Source organism: Pocillopora verrucosa, chromosome 1 (genome assembly GCF_036669915.1).
Source record: "Pocillopora verrucosa isolate sample1 chromosome 1, ASM3666991v2, whole genome shotgun sequence".
In the NCBI taxonomy this organism is placed as follows: Eukaryota; Metazoa; Cnidaria; class Anthozoa; order Scleractinia; family Pocilloporidae; genus Pocillopora; species Pocillopora verrucosa.
This window is the reverse complement of record NC_089312.1, coordinates 23,093,408-23,117,861: the sequence shown is the minus strand read 5'-3', so window position 1 is coordinate 23,117,861 and position 24,454 is coordinate 23,093,408. Positions and strand designations below refer to the sequence as shown.

Genomic DNA, 24,454 nt, shown 5'->3' with positions numbered 1-24,454 from the left:
GAGAGGAAGCGGGGGTGGGGGAAGGGTAAATGTAATTTCAGGGACATTTTCCCTCGGAGAGCACATTTCCAAGAAGATTCTGTTACCACTAAATCGGTCTGAAAGCTCTCCTGACAGCCTTAGGTGTGAACCTTGCGTCGAAATGAACGTGCGTCAGCGCTATGTATTACCGGCTTGACGAACAATATTTCATTCACGCCTATTATCATTTTCCTTCCTTTTTTTCTCTTTTTGCCGGGGGCAAATTGAAATTGGCACCTTCAGCAAATAAGTATTGCTGTCAAGTTTGAAAATCCGTGATTGAGGGAAAACTGAATTGAGATACCGAGGGCTACTTGACAACCGAACACAGAGATCATTTTGTCGATAGAAACACGGCTTCTTGTTATTGTTTGAGTGCCTCGGTGACGTAAAAAATTACGCTCGTATGACGCTTGTTTGGCTTTGCATCCCAGTCTCGAATTAATCCACAAATAGTTGTTAATGGTTTCGGTACGCTTGACATTTCTAAATGACAGATAACCTGAGAGGGAAGGAAAATTTAAATTTCCAAGAATATCAGTCCAGCTGCAACTGGTAAATACGCTTTATTTATTTACCGACAGAGAGGAAAATATGAATTTTAATTCTTAAGAACTATGTAGCGCTAGACCCGCGCAATAGGCCTGTGCTGGGCTTAAAACAAGTACAATACGGTATGTCTTGCACACTATTATTTACAACTGAGTGACATTATTTTTATTTGTGGTATGCACCTTTTCGTTTCTTTTTCATTTCCATTTGACTGTATGCTAATAACAATATTTAATTTGAAATTCGTTTTTCGTTTCGTTTCAGAGCAAGGACATCCTTTGTATTGGCTCATCTATTCCTCGTCGATATTAGCCGCATTTTAGCACCTTGGAAATTTATTTCAAGTCCGCAAATTACGCTTGTAGTGTTGAAAAGAAATGAGTCGGCGAATGGTTCCGTTGTATTTCCTCGCTGGGTCCATGGGCTTTGTTGGTTTAGTAGTCTTGTGTTGGATTTTCTCTGTCGTTTGTCCGTACCCAAGAATACGCACATTTTGGCTCAGATATTTAGGAAACAAAAAAGCAGAGGTGGAATATTACCGCGCTAAACTACAAGAACAACGCACAGACATAACTTGAAGAAAACTGAAATTTTACGTTGACTGTTAATCAGCCGGACATGGCGGCAATTTTAAAATAATGTTTATAAAAGAAACTAATTGAAATACAAAATATCTAACACAGATTTAACGAAACAGTCGATAAAAATAGATAGTAGATGATTGCGAGCATACCTTCTACCTTATGTAGTCTTTTGAAGCACTGCTAATTAATACTGGGCCCTAAACGCAATTGTTACACATCCAACCAACCAAACAAATAAGCTGAAGCCATATTCAACTTGTCAACTTTCTGATCCTCAACCGCAATGGCGGATCTGGCTTAGCTGTCAATCGAATAACTGGTCTCACGGTGAATCCAGGAATCTCTTCAAATGTTAAGTGTCGCAACAAAGTAGATAACACAGCTTTCATCTCTGCCATGGCAAACTTACTCCCTATGCAGGAGCGAGGACCAGCGGAGAACGGCAAGAACGCATATGGATGGTGAGCTTGGTAGTTCTCATCTGCAAAGATAGTACACACACACACGATAATTTAATGACACGTTTAATTCTTAGAGATCTCTTTTATTAAACATAGCGTCCAAAAAATTTGTCATCTTTGTATGGCAAGTCCCGAAGTCTTCCGAAAGTTTTGATAGGTATTTAATAATATATAACAAATAATAAAATCTAATATAAAAGAAAAAACAAAAGCGTTCTTTGTGTGGCCGTGTGGGTAACTTTTTGCGACATCCATTTTGCGTATGTACATTTCTATCTGCGCGGTCAAACATAGAAAAACCATCCACTAATCAGCACGCGAACCCGAAATGATCCTCAGTGTATGTGCGTGTACAGATAAACTAATTTTAATCTAAATAGAGCTACTGTTGTCAGCCAATTCTTGAGTTAACAAATTTCCTCCTCGGAAAATACAGAGCCCTGTGGCTGGCAGGAATGGGAGGAGGGAGGGCTTAAGGGGTTCAGTCCAACCTCATAAACTGAGATAAGTAACGTCAAAAGAAAATCTCAAAAAACAGTTGAGAAAAATGGCAACTCTTAATTGACTTGGTTGTTAGTAGAGTTGACAAGCTTAGCAGGAATACATCACTGGCAATGGTTTTTATGTAGCCAATGCAAAGGACTGAAAAATATACCAAGTGAGGATTAAAAGTTTATGCTTTAAAATACACAGATTTAGTCTCTGAGTGATGGAAAGCGCATTTCCAAACAACTTGAAATTCAAATTTTGGGAGGTGCCATACAGATGGGTCCCCCTCTTCGTGACTACATTTGGCTCTCATTTGACCTTCCCCAAGAATCTTAACATAACTCAGTTCATAATTTAACAGGGAATTTTCCTGTTCTGCAAGGGCAGTCATGAAAGAAAAGCAAACAAGCAAATAAAAAAGAGAGAAATTTATGCCTCAATCTTACCGTTTTCATCAAACCTCTGTGGGTTAAAAGCATGTGGATCTTTCCAATACTTTGGGGAATAGTGAACAGCATCAATTCCAAGAGCTACTACAGCACCTTCAGGAATTTCATATCCACCAATCACATCATTTTTATTAGCAATACGTATTGCTACGGAAGCTGGAGAATGAAGTCGGAGAGATTCCTTAATGACATTACCAAGAAACTTCATCTCTGCCAGTTTTGCCCAAGTCATTTCTGATGAGTCCTTCATAACTAGTTTAATTTCTTCACGGATCTTTTCAGCAATGTCTGGATGTCTGGCCAGTTCATACAGAGTCCACATCATGGATACGCTAGTGGTTTCATGACCAGCTAACATGAATGTGAACACCTGAGCTCTGAGAAGTTCATCATCCATGCTAGAGCCAGTCTCTTCATCATACTGATCCATTAACAGATCTAGCAAGTCTGGTTTAGAAGACACTTTTCCTCCCTCTTTCTTCTTTTTACGCCTTGCCTGAACGATCTGTTAAGGACAAAAGAAATATGTATCACATATCTAGCCAAAACAGCAACTTTTTTAAGTTTGTGTCGAAAGAACATACAGCAAAATGGTAAGGTGTTGGTTAGGCAACTTTAGTCATTACTGAAACAAATGTCTGAGTTACAGGTGCTAAATGGAAAAACCTGCAGGTTAAAAATTGTATTCCTTTAGAAAGGCGGGGGGGGGGGGGGAACCCTGTTATAATATCCCTGAATACAGAGAAACCTACTCAGCTTCCTCAGAAGGAGATCAAAAGATAGATGGTCAAGTGGAACTAATGCATCAGTAAAATATTGGCCAGGGGGGGCATGATGCAATTTAACAATCAGCCTCACATATCAAACACAAGAAGTGGTGACTGAAGCTGTGTCTCATTTGTAATCTGACCTGTACACTTGGTTGCTGATAAATAACACTACATCAGCTTGCTTAAAAGCTGACCAATGGATGCTTATCAAATCAAATCAAAACTATCAATTTCTAGTATTGAATTTCTTAAAGATAAGAAGATAAGATTACAGTTTTTAGAAGAATTATTCAAACTTTCTTTTTAATTACATGTAATACAACCGTGTTGTTTTACATTCTTCAATTGCTTAAAATTATCATCTAACAGCATAACTAGAACATATAATAATAATTAATGAATCATAAACATTCAAAATTTATTAATGTTATTGGTGCATGAGCTGCTTTACTTTTCACAAATTACTTTGCAGAATTGTAATCAGATAATGTGAGGGGACATTTAGTTATAATTGGACAAAAAAAATCGGACAGTTAAAGCAGCCAATCATACTAAACTCACTCAGTTAAATCCACAAATCACAGAATTAATTAAAATTACCATAACAACAACCCCTTACCCAACAAATTGTAATGGTTATGATTAATCGGTAACAGGACTTTCTGTTGTCCCATTTGGTCTGTAATCATATTCGTGATCAACAAATTGGACTCTCACTTTGTAGTCATCCAATTTTGTAATCACTCAATACGATTACAGACAGAATTGGACTCAACTCAGTCCTATTACCATTGTCAGTTGTTCTTAAATTGCATAGATATTGCATGGTTGCTTAGGCTTATCATACAATGATTGATGTTGATCGACATTGTGTTCAAGCGTCTCAGATTTCATTTGTTAATGGTAGCTCTAAACTATGCATTATTATTCAGTCTGTAATGCATATCAAAAAATTGATGATGTTGGTCCAAAAGAGTACGTGCCTACTTAGATATGCTTCCAATTATAAGGTAATAAATCCAGTCACACCTCACCTCCAGGACAGTTTTATCTGTCAGTTCCAGACCTTTTCTTGCCCTTACATTATCAGGGAGTGGAAGATATTTGTAAAGTGGAATAAGTTTCTGTCTCATCAATCGGGCAAAATTGATTTCTAATATAACATCAGAGAATGCATTTGAAACTTCACTTTCTCCTGACAACACAGTATCAAAATTGTAACCAAAGGCACATCTTCCAATGATATCTAATGTAAGATGAGTCAAGTCCACAGAGATGGAAGCCTCTGAGACTCCTTCTTTTGAGCTGTTTACTTGTTCAGTCCAAAGCTGCAAAAAAGCATTCAAGACCTTTCATTGCACCACAAGAGGATACACACTGGAACATAATTCATGGATATGCAACAGAAATTAATTAAAACTGGATAATTAACCCTTTACACCCTAAAATCAGTATGCACATTCTCTATACTGTTCCCTTTACATTTCCCAAGGTGCTGACAAGGAGAGTTCATTTAACTATCATGAGCTTCTTTATTTGGTGATCATTTCCTCTATTCTTGTGACCTTAATATGTAAACCAGGGGTGATACTGTTGGGAGAAATTAGATGCTAGTCACTTTTAGGATTAAAGGATTAAACTCTGTTATGTACTTTACTGCAAGTCCTCCTTTATCACCACTCCTACAAATCCTTGTCTCAGAATTCTGTTCGAAGCAGTATAATTGAATGATTGCACTCAAATCTATCAAGTTCAAAATGTTAAAAGTAAGATTCACCTGTACTAAATTGTGAGCAACATCTTCAAAATGCTCAACCATTCCAACCAAGTTGCTGAAATGAAATGCTGGGGTGATCAATTTCCGTTGAAATGCATGATCCTTCCCATTGGAGGAAAATAAACCATTACCAATGCTGGGCAGAACTTGTCGAACAAACTCTGACCGCCTGTAGTTCTTTGCATTTGTCACGACAACATATTTGATCAGCTCAGGATCTGTCAAGAGGACTCTAGAGTCCCCTAAAAGAAATTTAACGAAAAGGTGTATGTATGAAAACATAAAGAAATTTCACTGACAGTCAAGGATGTCTTAGTTCATGAATACTTTCAAATGGCCATTTCACACAACTGGTGAGAGGGATGTTTCTTAGCACAGTTTTCTTGATCACTTATCATTTGCAGTTTGGTTGATGGTTCGGTTCAGTGTTAGACCTTCAGTTATATGGGTTCATTGATTCTATGATCTCTTGAAAACACAGGGAGTGAGACAAAAAAGGTACCAGGTGGGTCAGATTAGGTCAAGGGATTCGAAAGTAGGAGCTGGGGCAGATACAAATCTTTCAAGTTTGAAATCCCCAAAGGTCACTCGTTCATCCAATCCCAATTCAGTTATGCATGACATTACCAAAAATACATGTTAGTGGCCCAACATGTCCCAGTAAAGGTGGAGAGGATGAAAACTTGTCAAAATTCGGTGATCTCATAACATCGAGCTAGTGAACCAATATCTGATAGTGCGAAAGAAAGAGGCTTTGTTGATCCTTTATAGTAATTGTACTTGTATGCACTGGATCATCCTGAAAAAACTTTCAAACACCGTACTTACCAAAACCTCGATTATAACGGATAATTGGCCCGTATTTTTCACTCCAATCCTGCAGCAATTTCGCATGGTTTTCCTGTCGTAGAAATGTCAATCCATGACCAAACACTGGAAGAGATCCACTGGGTTTGGGAATTTTTCTCAACGAAGTAAACTCGTCTTTAAACAGCTTGTACACGAGCCATGTCAGAAAAAGAACGCCTATTATAGACCATATCATTTTAGAAGTCCACACTGTAAACCCAAAAGCTGTAGTCTGAAGCAATACAACTGAAAGTTGTTTAAAAATGCAGTGTAATTATGAGTCACGCAAACGCTATGGTCGACGACCTCAAATATACTTTCCTCTAGGAGAGGGTGAGGTTATTTGTAACCAAAAGTCGTTCAAACCTTCTAATGAATATTTTAAGGCAACATTATCGAAGGAACAACTACACAATACTGGGCCACTGAGGTTCAGCTTATCGGCATGCGTTGAAGAACGAGGCAGAACACAAATGAATGTATTGTGATTCAATAGGAAGTAAATAAGTGGCCCTATATTCTAGTAGTTTTACCTAAAATATTATTTTCCATGATGGTTGAAACAAGACAGCCTTAATTTTTTGTCTGGTTGTAGCACGTCAAACGGTGAAAATTCAAGAAACGATCATTTCAATCGCATTAAAAAAATACAAGTTACACTCAGCAGTGTGAATGAGTAAGTTAAAGTGAACAAAAAAATTCTATGATTCTTCGCACGGAATGCGCCCTAAGGCACTGGGAACAAAGGGACTTCCAGAGTTAACAAGGGGCTACTGATACAGCACAATTTTTATAGCATTAAAAAGTTTTGTGATTACTCACTAAAGATATATGTGTAAAAAAAAGGAGAGAGACGTTAAGTCAAATCAAGTGAAATTATGACAGTGCGCTTTCATTTCACTGTTAGCTGCTACAGAGAGAGTAGAGAGATCGCTTATATGGCTCCCATCCGAGTAAACGCATTACATCTACGAGGTAGCGATCGTGTTGGAAAGAAAAAAAAACTCGGAAATAATATTTGCAGCTTCCGATGAAAAATAAAACTACGGTGAGTAGCTCATGTTCCTCTCAAAATATATAACGATAATAAGAAATAAGCCCTAAGTTTATGTTGAGCCTGACTGACCCCACCCCTGATCAATATGGACAAACTGAGCAAGTTGCGCTAATATTTCGGTTTCCAACTGACGTAGTGTGCGTTTGCGATGTTAATTTACAATAATTGTATTGTCACTTAAGCAATATCGAAGAAAGGCGTAAGCGATCTCTCAAATATGGAGTTATCACTTATTGCCAACTCTATTTTGCTGTTGCCATTCGCAGCTGTGATAGTATGGCTTGCTTATAAATTCGTGGAAGAAAAGATGTCTCCGCTACAGAAGATTCCAAGTCCTCCAGGCAGATGGCCGTTAATCGGCCATGTTTTCACTTTTCTCCGATCTAATCAACTGGAGGTGCTACGCTCTTGGAGTGAAAAGTATGGACCGATGTTCGTTTCTCATCAAGGTTATGCAGTAGGGAAAGGTAGGTAATTTAAAATATAAGAGGCTGCTGAGTTATGTGATGCATCACCAAACTTCTGTGCGTGTATAAATAATTTAATCATGCATACCGGAATCACGCACACTGTTCGAGGTGATATTTGAGACTTAAGTTCCCGACGCCGTGGTCGAAATGCATCCTAAATATGATCTGTGATCTGTGGTCATCCCCTGGGTCACCCGGAGATTGCTGAGTGGGCGCGCTTATGCAGACTGCTAATAACAGGTTCCACTTAAGAAGGTCAATATACTTTAATTGATCATTTACCTATAGGCAGTGCAGAGTACCGCTACATCACTATCAAGGAGAAGAACAATTCACGGGAAAAAGGCTTCATGAGAGATTGAAATAAGAGGCTATGCACAGTTGGTGAAACCAACCAATCCTTGCAGTTTGTGGTGGTGACAGCCATCTACATCAGGAGTAAGGCAGCATCATGAGAAAAATATATTAAGAATTAAGATAAAATTTATCTCTTGTTTTTTTGACAACTGTAGGTGGCTGTTTACTGTATATAGCTGATCCTGAGCTCATCAAGTTTGTGGCAAGCAATAGCCATAAATTTTACAGACCTGACTTTGTCGCAAGAAATATTCCTAGTATAAGTGCTGGCTTGTTTGCATCAAATGGCAAGGCGCATGCTAGACAGAAAAGAATGATTGGGCCTGCATTCACTTCCAAATACTTGAAAGGATTTTTGGGAATCTTCAAAGAAAATGTTGATAACCTTGTTAAGGTGAGTGATTAAGCAAAAATATATTCTCAACAAGTTAATAGGCTTTTAATTTTAATCATTAATGGCCACTTTGTTTCTAGATTCTTTTGACAAATATGCCATCACAGCAGTTAGTCAGGGGCAACAATGACTGTTTCATTTAGGTATGGCCAGATTCCTCCATACAAGTTTTCTGACTGACCATTTTATGAAACTGCTTGCAAAGTTTTTAAGTACTTCCAGCTTTTGCTGGACTAGCAGCACATTCTTGGCAGATAGAGGTGTTATCAGTGGCAAGGACAGGCCTAGACAAACTTACTCCCATATCTGTTGCAGTGACTGACCAGATGATAGGTTTGCTTATCTCTGTTCTTTGTGTAGTGTATGTCACAATGCACTGACTAGCAAAAATTCATCATAGACCTTTTGACAGATGTGTTGATCGTTTACCAGGAGGTCCAGTCTCACCCTGTGTAACTGGGAAGGGTCCACCACAGACCATAAGACAAATATTGTTTTTAGTTCTGTTAGGATGCCCAGTTTCACCCTCCATGCCCTCTAAGGAGCAGGGTTGCTGGTTGAGTAGCCAACTTCCCAATCCATGAGACAGGTAGTTCTGGTTTTCATGGTTGTCCAGTGACAAATATGTACATGGTATATAAATGATTTATCAAGAGGACATTCTTGTTACACACAAATGAAATTGGCTCATAGCCATGAAGCCTTTCTATCAATATAACCAAATTGTCCTGGAACTTACATGTGATTTTATTCTGCTTCCAGCTATGGTCCACCAAGCTGAAAGATCCTGTTGAAGTTCATGATGATTTGACACATTTAACCCTGGATGTGATTGGTCAATCTGCATTTGGTTATAACTTCAACACTGTGTTGGCAGGGGAGAGTAAGGTTTCTGAAGCAGTGGATTTGGTCATTAGTGGAATGAGTTTTAGACAACTCATGGGCAAGACATTTATTCCCTTTTTTGAGTACCTGCCAACAAGCGAAAACAGGAGAATCAAGACTGCGAAAGAGATAGCTGACAACACAGTGTTAGATGTAAGTATATAAAGATTCTAATGTTTAGAGTTGCTATCTACAGTTTTTTTTTTGAGGTGGAGGTGAATTTTATTAGGTAAACCTTAGCTTATCTATAGCCATTTGGGTTACATCAATCAGATTGAACCAATAAAATAATAAAATTGAAGTAACATATGACAGCAAACAGTTCTAATCAAAGTCTTGAATCCTATTTATGGAGCAAGGGAGAGGTCATTTTCTATGGACTAACAAATGTAACAGATCATCTTCATAGTTGGATGCATAAATAAGTCCCATTAAAAAATGTGTGAAGGCATTTTTTCTTAGTGTGTACCATACATACATACACTTTATTACTTGAATTCATATTTACGGGTTTTCATACACCCACAGTTAGCTTGAATGGGTGGCATGTTAGAAGTAAAACAACACTATTACATAAGCATTCACAAATTACTTATAAATCTAGTAATATTGTTAATAGGACAAGTTTACTGTTACAGAGGAAATAAATTTACAATATCAGATAGGAACTCAAACTGAATAAGTATCGAGTCAAAAAATTAGGTATATCTGACACTATATAGCATATCATTGTAAAATAAGCACACTGGTGAATTTTTAGGAAAGAGTAATGCCCGTGCACATAGAGTAGATTCTTTCAAAAACTCTTGCATCACTTCCCAGTGGATATAAGTAGAACTTATAGACACAATTATTCCTCAATTTGTCATTATGCAGCAAATGTTACAGCATTTTTCTTAATTTTACAGTACTTGTAAATTTTGCCTCTTACTTAAATTGTTTTTAATTATTCAATCTGTATTTCTTGAAAAACCCTAATCCCCCAGGCTCTGGCAAAGTTTTGCAACAAATCCCTTGCATGCCTGTGGGTTCTTTGTGGATTGCCTGCAGGTGATAGGTACCTGCATAAGTGTGGTATTTCTAATTATCAATGAATGCATTCTGGGAATGGAACATTTGCAGGCAATGTGACCAAATTCAATTTGAAATGACTTGCCAACAGATTCTTTTCATCCAGGTATCATAATTCTTATGAAATTTCACATATGACTTAAAACCCCAAATTGAAAACATTTTTTAACAAGGTTGTCTTGGGAAGTCCCAAGAGGGCAGTAGAACCTTTTTGAGGAAAAGTTTTACAGGCATTATCTGTGTGGCCTAACCCAGACAGGCTACTTCTTTCATGACCATGGCCAAATGTGAAACCATAAGTTTGTTGCTCTTCTGCTGCCTGGATTCAAAAATAGTTTGATTAGTACCTCTGAATTAGCTAACTTAAGGTGCACTAGAAGCCCTAATTTTTCAATTATGTAATAAATATTTTTAAAAGTAGATAAGTTAAACATGTTTTTCTCTCATTGCTATGTTATTTTAATGGAAAATATTGCAAAATACTTGGTGTATAACTATAGCTCCTTGCATTTGCAAACTGGTCTTTCAACGATGAAATTAACATTAAAATTCTTTGTTCAGGTATTAGATAATTGTTAGAAAATTGCATGACCCTGATCATGACTAAACCAGTCCTATTTTTTTCCTCAGTCAGACTAATTCTCTTACTCAAGTCAAGCAAAGATTACTGTTTAAATTTCTTATTTATCAGGTTTTTTTTTCTCTTCAAAAGATGATCAAAGAGCGCCGCAAAGAGAAAAAAGCTGGAATTGTGAGAGAGAAAAAAGATCTCCTTGATGTTCTGATGGACATGTATGATCAGGAAACAAATTCAGTCATGGATGATGAGGAGTTAAGGAGTCAGGTGCAGAAATTACATATCTTGAATTATCATTTCAACAACAACAAATTCTAAATTAAGGCTATATTGCAGCAAAAAAGTTTATTTTGTTTTGTTTTTTTTCTTTGTTGTTATTTGGTTTGGTTGTGCAGCACTGTTTTTGTTAATTTAATGAATGGAATGAATACTTGTATGACTCTGCTTTAGAACCACCCAGTAACTTCATCTTTAAATGTCTTAGGTAAGATTTAGGAGGGCCAGGTAACACATTAGATTGTTTAAATATAGTCACTCATCCCGTTACAAAAGTGTCTGATGCATAAACTTACAACAAGGCATTCAAAGTAGCTCAAAGAATTGTTTCCAGCATAAGTACTTTTCTTAAGGGGTCGTTATTTGATAAAGTATTCAAAAATGTACTTGGCAGTAAAGCCTCTTACTGTCTCAATTGCCATTCTCTTTTTTTTTTCTCACTGTCTGTACTCTGCAAGTACGTTGAAACAATATATATTGGAATACCCGCTGTCTTGGGCCCCCTTCTTGAAATATGGATTCTCAAAATTTGAAAAAAAGTAAACAAGAACGGGATCCTACTGAACACTCTTTGGCCTGAATTTCTAGCATAAACCCTGTAAGTTTTCTGCGGCTCAGAAGCATCTTCATTGTATTAGATTTGAGATTGAAATCGTCGTCGGGGACTCGGGTTTCTTCCTTACCTCACGTTTGTGCCAAATCGAAATATTTCTCAATGACCGACGAGGCATTAATTTCATTCTTTATAAATCTCTTCCAATTTCTCCTTTAGGTGTTCACCTTTATGGTGGCTGGCCACGAGACTACCAGTGTCGCTCTTGCTTGGACCCTCTATGAGCTGGCAAAGAACCCTGAAATCCAAGCAAAACTGAGAGAAGAAATAAACTCTGTGTTGTGTGATGGTACTGAGCTGACATGGGATACTGTTGAAAATCTCATGTACCTTGAAAAAGTCATTAAAGAATCGCTGCGGCGCCACCCCCCTGCTCACGTGACAGGCCGTTCTCCAATTGAAGATATAACTATCGGGGGATATCTTATTCCCAAGGATACAGTTATGATTTTGCCCATTGATTCATTACAGCGTACTTCCAAATATTGGCCAAATCCCGACGACTTTGATCCCGCAAGATTCGATGAGGAAGGTAAGAGTTAAGGACAGCTTAGTTAATGAGATTTTTAAACCGTTGCTATGTGGTGAGTGGTTTGTTAAGTCCTTAAGTTTTTTTTGTTAATTTTTCAGAGGGCCGAACAGGCGTGAAACCTTACACACACATTCCATTTGGGGTGGGTTCGCGCATGTGCATTGGATACAAATTTGCCTTGATGGAGATGAAGGTGATATTGGCTACTTTGATGAAGAAATTTTGGGTCAGTGAGGCTCCCGAATGTAAGGTTGAAGCCGTGCCAATGCTGACAGTCCGTCCAAAGGAACTTAAATTGCTGATAGGGCTTGCAACCCGGTCCTGATTCCAGAGCAATTTTCTGTTTCGTGAAGAAATAAACGTAGGATTGCGGTGTTATTCTTCATTACTTTCCATGATTGATCCAGATAGCTCGCGCCACTGTCTTTTCCAATCAGATGCGAAACGAAAACCAACTGCAATCTTATCACTTTTCTTGTGCTTGTTTACCTTAAGAATTTTTGCGTCGGTGTCCAGTCGTTTCCTACCCTTTCGTTTCGTCCTTAAATGCAGACAGTACTTAAGTTTGAGTCGATACGTACTCAAGTTCGAGTCGGTTCTTACCCAAGCTGCTGATCGATTCATGCATTTTTTTTTTCGTAAATACCTCACGCGCCAGCGCGTGAGCCGATATCAATCGTTGCGTAAGTCAAGTAGGGGCAAGCGAATAAGACACATGCAAAAACATATTTTGTGTATACCAGTGACCCTCTCAACAAAAACAACTCAATCATTGCTTAGCTCAAGGTTAGTGTGATGTTTTCATTAGAAAAATATATTGTTTAGATTTGACTTTTTTTTTTTTAAACAATAACAGCTCGTGTATGTGTGATATTTTTACTCTTATTGGTGACATGGAAAATATACTTTACTAGTTTGATAACCATATATTTAAAAGTCATGGTTACAGTATTTGTGTAGAGTGCGCAACGTGTGCCAAATCTTGACCGAAAACATGTCTGGAAAACAATCTAAAACGCTGTGCTATTACGTTTGAGATTGTGGGCACTTTTCCAGATGCATGTGTGTATGGGTGCTTACTTTTATTATGCGAGGCTACCAGCTTTGCTGGACACCATCAATCATAATAAGCTTCCACAAATGTAATAAAATTGTTTAGAACATTCAGAAATTCACTTTTTGTGTTTGAGACTCATAGTCGAAAACATCTTATGGATTTCCGTTTCTAAGGAGCATTTCGGCTTTATTTTACTCATGCACTCAATGAAATCTATCCCTCTACAAATACTTTCTTAGTGATTTATTTGCATGGTACTACAGTCAGTTTGATTAGAGATTGCATTTCAGTTACATTTTTAAGACAAGCAGTAATCATCATTTAAGAATCTTGAATGCTGCCCTTGGGAGCTGATTACTTCCGTGTTTTTTGACGAACATCTTGGAAATTATGATATTTGGAGGACAGTCATAACTGTGTGCAATATTGCATGTCTAAAGAGTCTAATCTTGATAAAGTATTCGACTCTTTCCCAGTGATAAAATTCGCGAAAGAGTTTTAAGTGTTTTGTTATTTTTACTTAAATAAGAGTAAGTCTTCCATCATTTACCAGTCCATGTTTAGAGGGTGCAAAATGTAAACTATGATAATTAGCGCATTAACTTAAAAAAAAAATCAATTTGGCGGTAAAAAATTAGCGAATCCAATCTTTCAAGGGTTCCAGACGATTTTCACTGTACAGTGATCAAGATCGAAAAATAAGAGAGACAAAATGACAAGGATCGCATTTAAAAGCAGTATATCGCACCATGCTCGTAAAATTTGTGGCGACAATTTTCTTTTTTATCATTATTATGATCACACATCAGACACTTATATATACCTCACATTTAAATAAGCAGAAACATGAATATTTAAAGAGGATTTCTTGAGTAATTTCTTAGACCGAATTAGAATAGATCTGTCCGCTCAAACTGGGGGTTCTCTGTATGACAAGCACGAAGCCGCTAAAACATTGATACTTGTCACGGACGAGATAACGTTAACGAAGAATAAGTAAAACAATATCAATAGCTAGCATTCTCAATTGAATTGTTTCTCCAATGGATCACACTTTTTCAGCAAACTTTTCTTTTCGTCTATGATGACAACTTTCTCAACCACAAGCACCGAAGAAACTGTTCATGATTTCTTCACGGTTAGTTAATAAAATCTCAAAGGTTGTTTTCCTCCTGTATTAGAGGCTTGTCCGATTTTTTGTCGTCTGTGCTTTGTACATCCACCGTAATGGTGTTCAATTTCTTGAGTTCGACGTTCTCGTTGTTTGAATCAGACGATGAATCTCCTTGTTCTTTATCTATCAGCGGATCCCTGACTTGACTATCCCTTGTTTTAGCGTTCGCCTTGTCCGCAGCCTGCATCTTCAAGACAGCTCCGAAGTCAAATGCAATCGGTGATCCACTTCCCTGTGAAATTGGTGTGGGAACCAATTGTATAGGCAACTTAACTTGGTGCTGTTGAGTTGGGGTTTTTGGTGTCTAAAGAAAAATTAATATAATTCGCTCATGTTAATACTAAAATCACTCTTAAGGCTGAGAATTTGAAAAAATTGTATATTCGTTTTCGACTGTACTCCATGGCGCAGAATGCCTGCACATCAAACTACAATGATAATCAGTGTATTCTGATGCGGAATCAAACAAGTTAAAAACGTTTGAAAAATCCTATATATATTTCTTTTTGCTTCCTCGTCAGCAATGTACTAATAACTTATCATAAGGCCCCTCAATGATTGAACGTGAAATGTGGAATTAAAATATTTGAAAAAATTAAATGGAAACCGCCCCCATTCACTACATGCTCTCCTACTCTTCCTTCTTAAAGTTTTTTCGTGTAGATTGATTGTTGAACGCGAAAGAACTAGGGCAAAAAATGAAAAAAACGCTCATCCAACGTCACTATTTCCTATCAGTTGGTTTAAGGGATGCCTGTATGAAGGCTAATTAGTGAGGGAATAAGGAATTGTTGACTGATTCAAAAGGTATCGCTGATGCAAGGTTATTCAACCCCTTAAGCCTCCCAGACAGATGATTTTAGGTATTTTATATTTGTATGTCACGGAAAAAAGCAACAATCTACTGATTCCTGCAAATAATTCGTTGTATGTTTTGGCGAGAGTAACCAGCTATTGGATGTCCATAACTGTGACTGCATTTTTCCTAAATCATACATTTTCGCCAGGTTGATGGAGCAAATTATTCTTGACTAAATACAAAATACCTTTCCGTCTCTTTCAGTGACTTTGCTTCCGGAACTCGAACCTTCCCTGCCCGCTAAATATCTAATTTACATCTTAATGATTTCTGAATACATGGAGCAAGTTTTAAGCGCGACGTTACGCTTATATTGCAATCGAAGCTGAAAAATGAGCCCCCGGCGCTGTCTATTTTCATGAAAGTTCAAAGCTCTTCTTGTCGTCGCTGAGACTTTTTAGAATAATTATTTGCATGCAAGGTTTTGATTTTATGTTGCTAGTTCATATGTAAAAGCGTTTTCTTTATCGACTTTTTCTCTGGAAAGAAATGACTATATGATATGCCGTGTTCAACACAAATTTGCATTTATCGTGTCTAAGAATATTGTCTATCATAACATCACGCTGAGAGAATAAGTTAAAATGTTATCAGATAAAATAAACAGCATGAATTGGCTTCTCGCGCTGGTCTCTGGAGTACGAACGCAAATGTCTTCTCGTTTCGAAAAAAAATATATTTCTATGAAATGTTTTAAGAGAAATAAACACTGAGACAGTTAAAATGTTCCATGACTTACCATCAGATGATAATGATACGCTTCATACTTGTTTCGTAATGCGGTGTCTCTGGACGCAGGGTCCATATGCATTTCGAAAGGTGATTTCACTGGTTCGTTGAGTGACCGACAAGGGCCCTTGCAAACGCATAAAGCACAACACCACAGTAGTACGAGAAATCCAGCTAAGCCAGCCGCAATGTAAATGGCTAGTGTCCCATCCGCTAAAATCATTTTTCACGTTGAAATGTTCGCGTAATTTCTACGTCTTTCGTCCCTATTGATAATTTAAGAGTTCTGATCGCGAATTTCCATATCCATTAGTTCATCCAAAAGACGATTTGAATTTTCGTAGTTGACAGGAAATCATTGGTCAGATTCCATTGGCCTGGAAGATGGATCCAAGAGAATGATATCGTTTTTAAAAGACACAAATGTTCGTGGCGAGTCGAACGCGCCAGAGCATGGAAAATTCCTGTCTGGCGTCCTTGAAATTTGAAACCTATTTATATCATGTCGCGCTCGATCGGCGGGGAGAACAAGAATCCCGCGAGATCCGCGCACGGGCATTCGAGAGAACGTGCTTCTGTCTTACAAGATTCGTGCAATGGTGAGGAAATATCAATGAATCAATAGAAAATAAGCAAACGATTAAAAAAAAAAAAAAAAACCTCAAATCAGGTATAATAATTTTAATATCTTACAATATAAATCAACCACAAATATAAGTTTATTTCTTTGTTTTCGAGGTTTAATCGCAAAATTCCAATTTTTCTTTTGTGTGTATGTGTTTACTTGTCCTTCAGAGCAACTGAACAAAAATTCGCCTCAAAAAAAATTTAACTTTCGCGACGAACATAGCTAATTCGTTAAAAAAAATTATTTCGCTAAATATTTCCCCATGATCTGCCTATTGTCTTTATGCCCCCGAAAAACGAGAACTCTTTTTCCACGGAGAAATAATCAACAAACACCTTACGGCTAAAAACATTTACAGCTCAGAGAAGAAAATCGCATATTTGTCTCGCAAATAGGACAAAGCAAGTAAATGGAAATTCTGTAAGGATTACAGTACAAGCCATTTATAATTTCGCGTTCGGATGCTCTACTTGTGTTACGGAGATACACTGAGAACTCCCAATGCTTGATCTTAAAGGTCTAAACCAAAGTAAACAAGCTTGTGAGACATTTTTATAATATCCACATCGAAATATATGCAAGCATGCATACATTAGTTAATAACCAATTGGATGGTTGACATCTGTTACGTTCCAAATTAAGCAAGTGTGATTTTCGTCACGTTCTCCAACATCCACAACCGTTTGTATAAGTTTTCAACCGCAGTTTCTCTTTCCAAGAGATGCTCTGCATGTTCTTCTACCTGTTTGATTGTGGTTTGCTAATAATCCTTCCAAGTCGATGTGTCTTTGGCGCATTATCAAAGAACTTCTCATCGCTCTGATGTGCCACCAAAAAATTGTCATTATTGTCGAGCCAACTACAAAACAAATCGCGGCTAGAAGTCGAAATATCTTGGGAGTTTTTTTGCTGTTACAGTCGCTACAGTGTCCTGAGGTTATATGTTGGCGCTGCTGTGCGATTCCCAAGAAAACGAAACAGAGAACAATCAAAACAAATCCGACAAAAATGAATATGCTGTTGCGCATAATTCTTCGTCTTATAGACCTCGGTTCTTCTTGACGATCCATGGCCAAGTCCCATGTTAAAACGGCCAAGATGTAGCTTATAAACGGGGAATAGATGAGTTAGAAAGGCCGCTCATTGCATTGGACCTGTCACACGATTCCCGTAGAGCGTTTGGCGTTGAAATGACGAACGACGACCTATCTTGATAACAAATAAGACACTGGCATGTTACACTTGCGTTACAGTTTCCGTTGTTATGGTGATGCTAAATGGATCTCACAGAAAATTCTCTAAGATATCCATTTCGTTCTTCAAATTTGAGATCAGGATAATACTTTTAAATATCTCTTACAAGACGTTACCTAAAAAAATATATTTAGTCATCGTCAGTATTATGTTCACTTTGTTCACAAATCGTATGGTCGTGTAAGCTTACTTTCAGTCACGCAAAAGTGAGAGCTTGGTAGCCGCTCCTACATATTAGGACGTTCTTCGTCTGTCAACATGGTCGCTCTTGAATTAGCGACGGCGATTGATATTTCTGCGCTTTTGTTTTTCCTGTTTGTGGTATTCTGGATCATAACTATCGTCTGCACAAGACAACCGCTCAATGACATTAAAACAACACTGGAACGACAGCCAAACAGAGTGCTAAAGAACGATTACACCGGACATCATTTGCCGCAAGAGAAGAATCCTATTAAACTGTTATGATTTGGTCAGGATATTTAACAGTTATGACCCACCAAATGTTGACTGGATGGAATTTCTATGGTAAAGACGGGGTAGGAAATATGCTGGAAGCGGCTAAGTTTCTTTGGACAGTGGACTACAGCTTTGCATGGACTGTGCCCACTGCCCACTACCAGCCACTACGTAGTTTACAAAATTGAATAATAGATTCTTCACCGAACGGTTCAGATGCTTGAGTGGATACGGATAATTTCTCGAAGAGAATAGCGTATTTCTTTTCCGTCGTTCCCAGGTGGAATTTTTAACTCATGGAAAGGCCAGTAGGAGAAGTTTCGAAGTGGTTACAGGGTAGGATTCACCAAACTTGCGTTAATTATTTGACTCACGCTATCGTCTTTATAACGTGACCAGCGAGGGTGACCTCAGAAAACTCTCAAATAATGTTGCTATAGGTAGTTATGGGTATTGCTAACCAACACAACTGCATTCAGCTATTCATATGATTTATTTGGCTGTTAATATGGTACAAACATAGAAAAACTTAGTTACAGTGTGTTGTTCGTCACCTTATATATCACCTGCAGTACTCACATGTATCTTTAGTTGATGTGGTTTATAAGATACTCAAATGTCAACAAATTTTAGACAATTCTCTTGCAGGAATGCGTATTGTAGAAAAATTAACAAGTGAGTAGAAATTACATTAACTCTAGAAAAAAAATACCTCTTTAGCTAGGATGTAATCAGTATATTTAAACCTTGTAGTTGAGAGTTTTATTTCGATCAAACTAAAACAACAAGTGAGGGGGCTGTAATTTTGCTTCACTTTAACTTTATGCCAACTTCTTTCTGTTAGTAGCCAAGACCTCCAACGACATTTGCCTGGCAGCTTTTGTCAGTTAGGAAAATGTTAAATTAGTTTTACCATCTTGATAAAAACACCCTTAGAAAAAAGTATACAGGACCAAAAGGCCTGCCTTTTAAATGTCGGACAGCAAAGGATTCTTTCTTCCTCCTAAGAATAAAGTAAAAGAACGGGAATAATTAGGTTTTGTGTGTAGCCTTAGTGATGGACAATGCATTCAAAGAAACAAAACAAATAGAGTGTAAGACAAAAGAAAATTGAAAAATAATTTTTATGTCAGTTTTAAAACTGGATCCAAGCGAACTGGTTGTGTTGTCTATGGGATGACACCTGCATGGAAATGGCTTTACATCGACCAATTTCCTACGAGTTTTCATATTTTGGCCATCAACGACTTTTTCGTAATAAGGAAAAAAAACGAAGAAACTGAACTATCATTTTGCTCAGTTACCTTTTTTGCCACGGCGCAGATTCCCGCAGATCATTTTGTTAGTTTCTGGGTCGAAATATTTTCTTAAAGTTGATGGACATTTTCGGACGCAAATTGTGCGATCGCGTAGTTTTAAAAATTGCAATTCTTTAAAGCACTTCTCACAAACTCCTTCTTCTGTACATTGCTCGCAGCCTCTTCCACACTCTAAAGGATGAAAAAAGAGAACACGCTTAAATGGATGTGCATATTTGAAGAAACTAACAGTCAGCTGAGTTTACGCAGAGGTTCTGGCATTCCTTCGCAGTGCTGTCGAATACCAGTAGTGCTGATAAGCTACATGAACTTACCCAGAAGATATTTTTATTGATTTACAAATCTGACAAGTACAGTAGAACCATCAAAAGTATATAATATTCTCTTGATCTCTTCACTCAAATCGACAATCTGAAACAATCACTTACTACCGTTCTGTCTGTTTGGTTTTCCTCTCTTATGCTGGAATTCGCATGTTGGAGGTGACGCGCCCTTCTCCAGCTTGTAAAATAGCGGACATCTGCGAACACATCTTGTGATGTTACTGCCTGGTGGTGTAAAAAGCTTCTGGTCTCCTTCACATTCGGAGCAAAGGCCAGGGGAGGTACAGTTAGCGCATCCTCGTCCACAACCTACGGAGTCCAAAGAAAGTACACCTCACTCGTCTGCCTGGGTTTGCCATTTGCAATCCATTCTGATCTAATCCATTTTTCTTTTGGCTCTTTATTGCATTTTTCCTTTACCTCAAAACCAATACTTTGGATTCAACAAGTAGATTAGCACGGCGCAAAAAAGTCATTTAACAAGCTAGGTGGCCAATATTTGCTATATTTCTCTAGTCGAGTACAAATAGCGATTCTTTACTTACATCGAAGACTTTGGCGCGAACGGTCAAAAATTTAGGTCCATAGGTAAAACCTGCAGCTTTTGTTTCTTGGCTTACGCCACAGAGCATGCGTGAACCCTGTTCAGGTCATATAGGGTAAAAAAAGCTTGCGAGGATCGCTCTAGACCATGAACTCATTTGAAACTATATGACATACTTACCGGACTCTGTACATTCTTTCACGAAAACGTCCGGCCAATTTCTTTTCATTCGAGGACCGCAAGGAACACAGACTGTTCTTTTTAAAAGTCTCGTTTGAACTTTTAAGAATCCAGGGTCGCACATTTGGCAGTTACCATTATCACAAACTGAACAGTTTCTGGAACAATCTGAGTAAATAAGAACATATAATGCAAAATATTAAATCAACGTATTCCCTGGATGTACATTAAAGTTATCAACATATCAAAGTGAATTATCGGCTCAGACACGTGTAGAAAAGTGCAGATAAGTGTTTGGGACGTGCGCGTCTGCTCAAGGCGTTTTTTGGGGAAATATATATTTAATCATATGGATGTATGTTGAGATAAAGTATATCGTTGCAAGTATACCGTTACAGTAACGGGTCTTTCAAAAAAACTATCTGTCGAGTAATAAATGTAGAATGGTCAGATTTTGGCTATTAACGACCGATTTTTAAACATACCGTTGATGCATTGTTGGAGGAATGAAGCAGGATCCTTCATTTTAAGACGTCGGCCACACGGTATGCACCCTGTTCTATTGTTGCGAAACGTTTTAAGAGCAAAACCGTCGTCGCACTCAAGACATATCCCCTCTTCACAGTCTGAACAGTTCCTGGGGCATGTTAATTCTACAAAATATAAACAAGAGTGAGGAAAATCAACCTCGGTTCGTCATTCGTAATCCATTCTGATCTAATCCATCTTTGTTTTGGCTCTTTTTTGCATTTTTCCTTTGCTTCAAAACCAATACTTTGAATTCAACAGGAAGATTAGCACGGTGCAAAAAAATCATTTCAAAAAAGCAATCGTGTGCTTTTGTGTTCTTATTAGCTTCTCGTAGTTTCAACAGCTTACACCAAGCTAGGTGGCAAAGTCTACTATATTTATCTAGTCAAGTAAAAATAGCGATCCTTCACTTACATCGAAGACTTTGGCACGAACGGTAAAAAATCTAGGCCCACAGTTAAAACCTTGTTTCGAGGAATACACCACAGAACATACGTGAACCCTGCTCAGGTTATATGGGGTGAAAAAAAAGGGTTGCGAAGATCGCTCTAGACTATGACCTCATCTGAAACTAAGTGATCTACTTACCGGACTCTTTACATTCCCTCACGAAAACGTCCGGCCAATTTCTTTTCATTCGAGGACCGCAAGGAACACAAACCGTTCTTTTTAAAAGTCTCGTTTGAACTTTGAAGAATCCAGGGTCGCACATTTGGCAGCTACCATTATCACAAGCTGAACAGTTTCTGGAACAATCTGAGTAAATAAGAACATATAATGCAAAATATTAAAGCAACGTATTCCCGGGATGTACTATAAAGTGATCGATATATCAAGGTGAATTATCGGCACAGACAAGTGTAGAAAAGTGCAAATAAGTGTTTGGGACGTGCGCGTCTGCTCAAGGCGTTTTTTGAGGAAAGATATATGTAATCATATAGGATGTATGTTGAGGTAAAGTATATCGTTACAAGTATACCGTTACAGTAACGGATCTTTCAAAGAAACTACCTGTCGAGTAATAAATGTAGAATGGTCAGATTTGGCTATTAACGACCCATTTTTAAACCTACCGTTGACGCATTGTTGGAGGAATGAAGCAGGATCCTTCATTTTAAGACGTCGGCCACACGGTATACACCCTGTTCTGTTGTTGCGAAACGTTTTAAGAGCAAAACCGTCGTCGCATTCTAGACATATCCCCTCTTCACAGTCTGAACAGTTCCTGGGGCATGTTAATTCTACAAAATACAAATAAGAGTGAGGAAAATCAACTTCGATTGAGGAAGGATTTCTGTGATTGAAATTACGTAACATGCAATAAAACAATACATTTTTAGTTCGATTTCAAACTAACCTTTCATACCCGGCTTTATCCCATTCTTCCGTCTTGATCCCTCTTTTCCACGCTTTTTGGCATCAACTGTAACTAAAAGGAGCACAACCAACAGCAAGAAAGCCACCAAAACGCCCTTCATAATGATATTCTCGCTGAAGTTATATCCAAGAGTGCGAGGAGATCTAATATGCTTCAGCACGAAATAGAACCCCTTTTATTTCATGTTACTTGAGCTCGTTTATACGCGAATTATCCAGAAACAATAGAATTCGCACGTGTCAACCGGCTCTTCACGTCCGCAAAACAGCAGGTTATCTCCTTTTGTTACGTGCCTTTCGCGAAATTTTCTTTAGTGATGTCATAAAAGATTTGAACGCCCTCGTAAATGCTCACACGTTTTCACAACATTATTTCCGTCATAAAAAAACCTCGCAGGATATAATTTAATTAGTGAAGATATCTGATCTATTTTGTCACGTCTCCAATCATTTCCTAAATTTGTAGAAATGATTCTTCTGAGAATTTCATCAGACAGACGACTACAACCCCAAAAACGTGCACGAAATACAGCACCTAAATTGATTGAAACTTTGTAACTGGTCAAGCAGCGATTACAGGCCCATTCATTGATGGCGAGATTGTTGTATACTGTTAAAAATGATTCCACATGGTAGAAGGTTAATTTTAATAATCTTCGTTGAATTCGAGTTGACGATGCCCTTTTCACAGATATGGGAAAGGTACGTTGGCTGCTACCACAGCTGGTTGTTCATATCCGAGGAGATCCTAAACACGCGTACTGATTGTATCTTTCACGAAAAGATGAAGGTACATGGAAAGACAGGGAAAATGTCTCCTCAATACACCTTCTTTCCCAGCTGGCCAACTTTGTCGTTGGACTCGTTAGAAAAATCAAAGGTAAATGTTGCGAGGGAGAACAATGTTATGGCAATTAATAGGTTTCTTTTTGGACGGACTGAAGGTGATTTTCAACGAGGTAGAACATAGTTAAGTAATTCCTGGAAGAAATAAATATGTCTTGTTACCTTCTGTATCTTATTACCCTGGGCCCAGTTTTATAAAGGTCGGATAAGGTTATCCAAAGTATAAATCGCTATCCAGCTGATAAATGATGGTAAAACATACCACACTATCCACCAGGTAGAGATTTATCCAGCAGATAGCGTTACCCAACCTTCGAACAGCCGGGGCCTGATCTATACATTTTCTAAGGAGAATTAGTCAAGAGTTTTTTCAGTTGGTGATCACTTCCTTTTTTCTCCTGACCTTAGTATTTGACTCAGGGGTTGATATTGTAAGGAGAAATTAGAGGCTGATCGCTCATAGGGTTCACTAAAAGGGCCACAAGAATAAAAAGTGAAAGAAACAATAACAAAAGGATTTGACGGTTGAGAGTAGAGTATACCCCACAACTTCGATTCAGAAGTTTCCTCTGATTGACTATCACTGATCGTCGTACAAATTCAGTAATTCTTACACCTTTTTTTCCATTTTAGTGCTTGTTTGCTTTCAGCTAAAATGAGAGTGGACACAAATATGGAAGGTAAATTTTGTCCTGGTCCAAAACGCGTCCCTTTCCCTATTTAGTGTCTCTCAGTGAGTCCCTAAAGTAGATAAGGGTCTTCGCAGAAATGAATTATAATGGTAACTGTGTCCCACACCACATAAACTGCCCTTGAAGTAAAAAATAAAATTTCCTCTTTGCTTCTTCTTATATCTCTACAAACACAAGTAAGTGAGTTCAACCGTTCAAAAGTGCGTTCTTGTAGACTCGTTTTAAGTGTTAGGATGTTATAGATTTCAACACGGGTGAATTTACGAGTCCTCCCAAAATTTGCGAAAGAGAAAACGAA

At 37.9% G+C, this 24,454-nt stretch overlaps 4 protein-coding genes across 5 annotated transcripts; 1 reads left to right on the top strand and 3 right to left on the bottom strand.

Moving 5' to 3' along the window:
- Positions 1 to 568: 568 nt before the first annotated feature.
- LOC131796828 (cytochrome P450 4F12-like) lies at positions 569 to 6,263 on the bottom strand. The gene is made up of 5 exons (XM_059114433.2): positions 5,932 to 6,263; positions 5,104 to 5,345; positions 4,361 to 4,654; positions 2,554 to 3,061; positions 569 to 1,638 (listed from the first exon to the last, which is right to left on the bottom strand). Exons 1-5 carry the CDS (start codon positions 6,146 to 6,148, stop codon positions 1,409 to 1,411), a joined length of 1,491 nt encoding a protein of 496 aa, XP_058970416.1. The 5' UTR covers positions 6,149 to 6,263; the 3' UTR covers positions 569 to 1,408.
- Positions 6,264 to 7,150: 887 nt separating this feature from the next.
- On the top strand, positions 7,151 to 13,026 carry LOC131796782 (taurochenodeoxycholic 6 alpha-hydroxylase-like). The gene is made up of 6 exons (XM_059114381.2): positions 7,151 to 7,476; positions 7,992 to 8,230; positions 8,993 to 9,268; positions 10,899 to 11,030; positions 11,812 to 12,184; positions 12,283 to 13,026. The coding sequence occupies exons 1-6, from the start codon at positions 7,227 to 7,229 to the stop codon at positions 12,507 to 12,509; spliced, it is 1,497 nt and encodes a 498-aa protein (XP_058970364.2). The 5' UTR covers positions 7,151 to 7,226; the 3' UTR covers positions 12,510 to 13,026.
- A 443-nt stretch (positions 13,027 to 13,469) lies between these two features.
- LOC131796783 (uncharacterized) lies at positions 13,470 to 16,481 on the bottom strand. Its single transcript, XM_059114382.2, has 2 exons — positions 16,014 to 16,481; positions 13,470 to 14,719 (listed from the first exon to the last, which is right to left on the bottom strand). Exons 1-2 carry the CDS (start codon positions 16,224 to 16,226, stop codon positions 14,396 to 14,398), a joined length of 537 nt encoding a protein of 178 aa, XP_058970365.1. The 5' UTR covers positions 16,227 to 16,481; the 3' UTR covers positions 13,470 to 14,395.
- A 2,337-nt stretch (positions 16,482 to 18,818) lies between these two features.
- Positions 18,819 to 22,792, bottom strand: LOC131796853 (proprotein convertase subtilisin/kexin type 5). 2 transcript variants are annotated; one of them, XM_059114461.2, is made up of 8 exons: positions 22,599 to 22,792; positions 22,315 to 22,482; positions 21,830 to 21,997; positions 21,196 to 21,363; positions 20,711 to 20,878; positions 20,095 to 20,295; positions 19,649 to 19,834; positions 18,819 to 19,347 (listed from the first exon to the last, which is right to left on the bottom strand). In XM_059114461.2, the coding sequence occupies exons 1-8, from the start codon at positions 22,717 to 22,719 to the stop codon at positions 19,313 to 19,315; spliced, it is 1,215 nt and encodes a 404-aa protein (XP_058970444.2). In that variant the 5' UTR covers positions 22,720 to 22,792; the 3' UTR covers positions 18,819 to 19,312. The 2 variants fall into 2 exon arrangements, with proteins under 2 accessions (XP_058970444.2, XP_058970443.2); XM_059114460.2 differs by having other exon boundaries at positions 20,092 to 20,295; positions 22,599 to 22,791.
- Positions 22,793 to 24,454: the final 1,662 nt, after the last annotated feature.

Coding starts and splice junctions, on each gene's coding strand:
- LOC131796828 (XM_059114433.2), bottom strand. CDS start 6,148: ATGATATGGTCTATAATAGGCGTTCTTTTTCTGACATGGCTCGTGTAC. Junction 5,346..5,931: donor CCGTTATAATCGAGGTTTTG/GTAAGTACGGTG, acceptor AATTTCTTTTAG/GGGACTCTAGAGTCCTCTTG. Junction 3,062..4,360: donor CAGATAAAACTGTCCTGGAG/GTGAGGTGTGAC, acceptor TGTCCTTAACAG/ATCGTTCAGGCAAGGCGTAA.
- LOC131796782 (XM_059114381.2), top strand. CDS start 7,227: ATGGAGTTATCACTTATTGCCAACTCTATTTTGCTGTTGCCATTCGCA. Junction 9,269..10,898: donor CTGACAACACAGTGTTAGAT/GTAAGTATATAA, acceptor TCTCTTCAAAAG/ATGATCAAAGAGCGCCGCAA. Junction 12,185..12,282: donor CGCAAGATTCGATGAGGAAG/GTAAGAGTTAAG, acceptor TTAATTTTTCAG/AGGGCCGAACAGGCGTGAAA.
- LOC131796783 (XM_059114382.2), bottom strand. CDS start 16,226: ATGATTTTAGCGGATGGGACACTAGCCATTTACATTGCGGCTGGCTTA. Junction 14,720..16,013: donor CGTATCATTATCATCTGATG/GTAAGTCATGGA, acceptor ATTTTTCTTTAG/ACACCAAAAACCCCAACTCA.
- LOC131796853 (XM_059114460.2), bottom strand. CDS start 22,719: ATGAAGGGCGTTTTGGTGGCTTTCTTGCTGTTGGTTGTGCTCCTTTTA. Junction 21,998..22,314: donor CCTCCAACAATGCGTCAACG/GTAGGTTTAAAA, acceptor TTATTTACTCAG/ATTGTTCCAGAAACTGTTCA. Junction 20,879..21,195: donor CCTCCAACAATGCATCAACG/GTATGTTTAAAA, acceptor TTATTTACTCAG/ATTGTTCCAGAAACTGTTCA.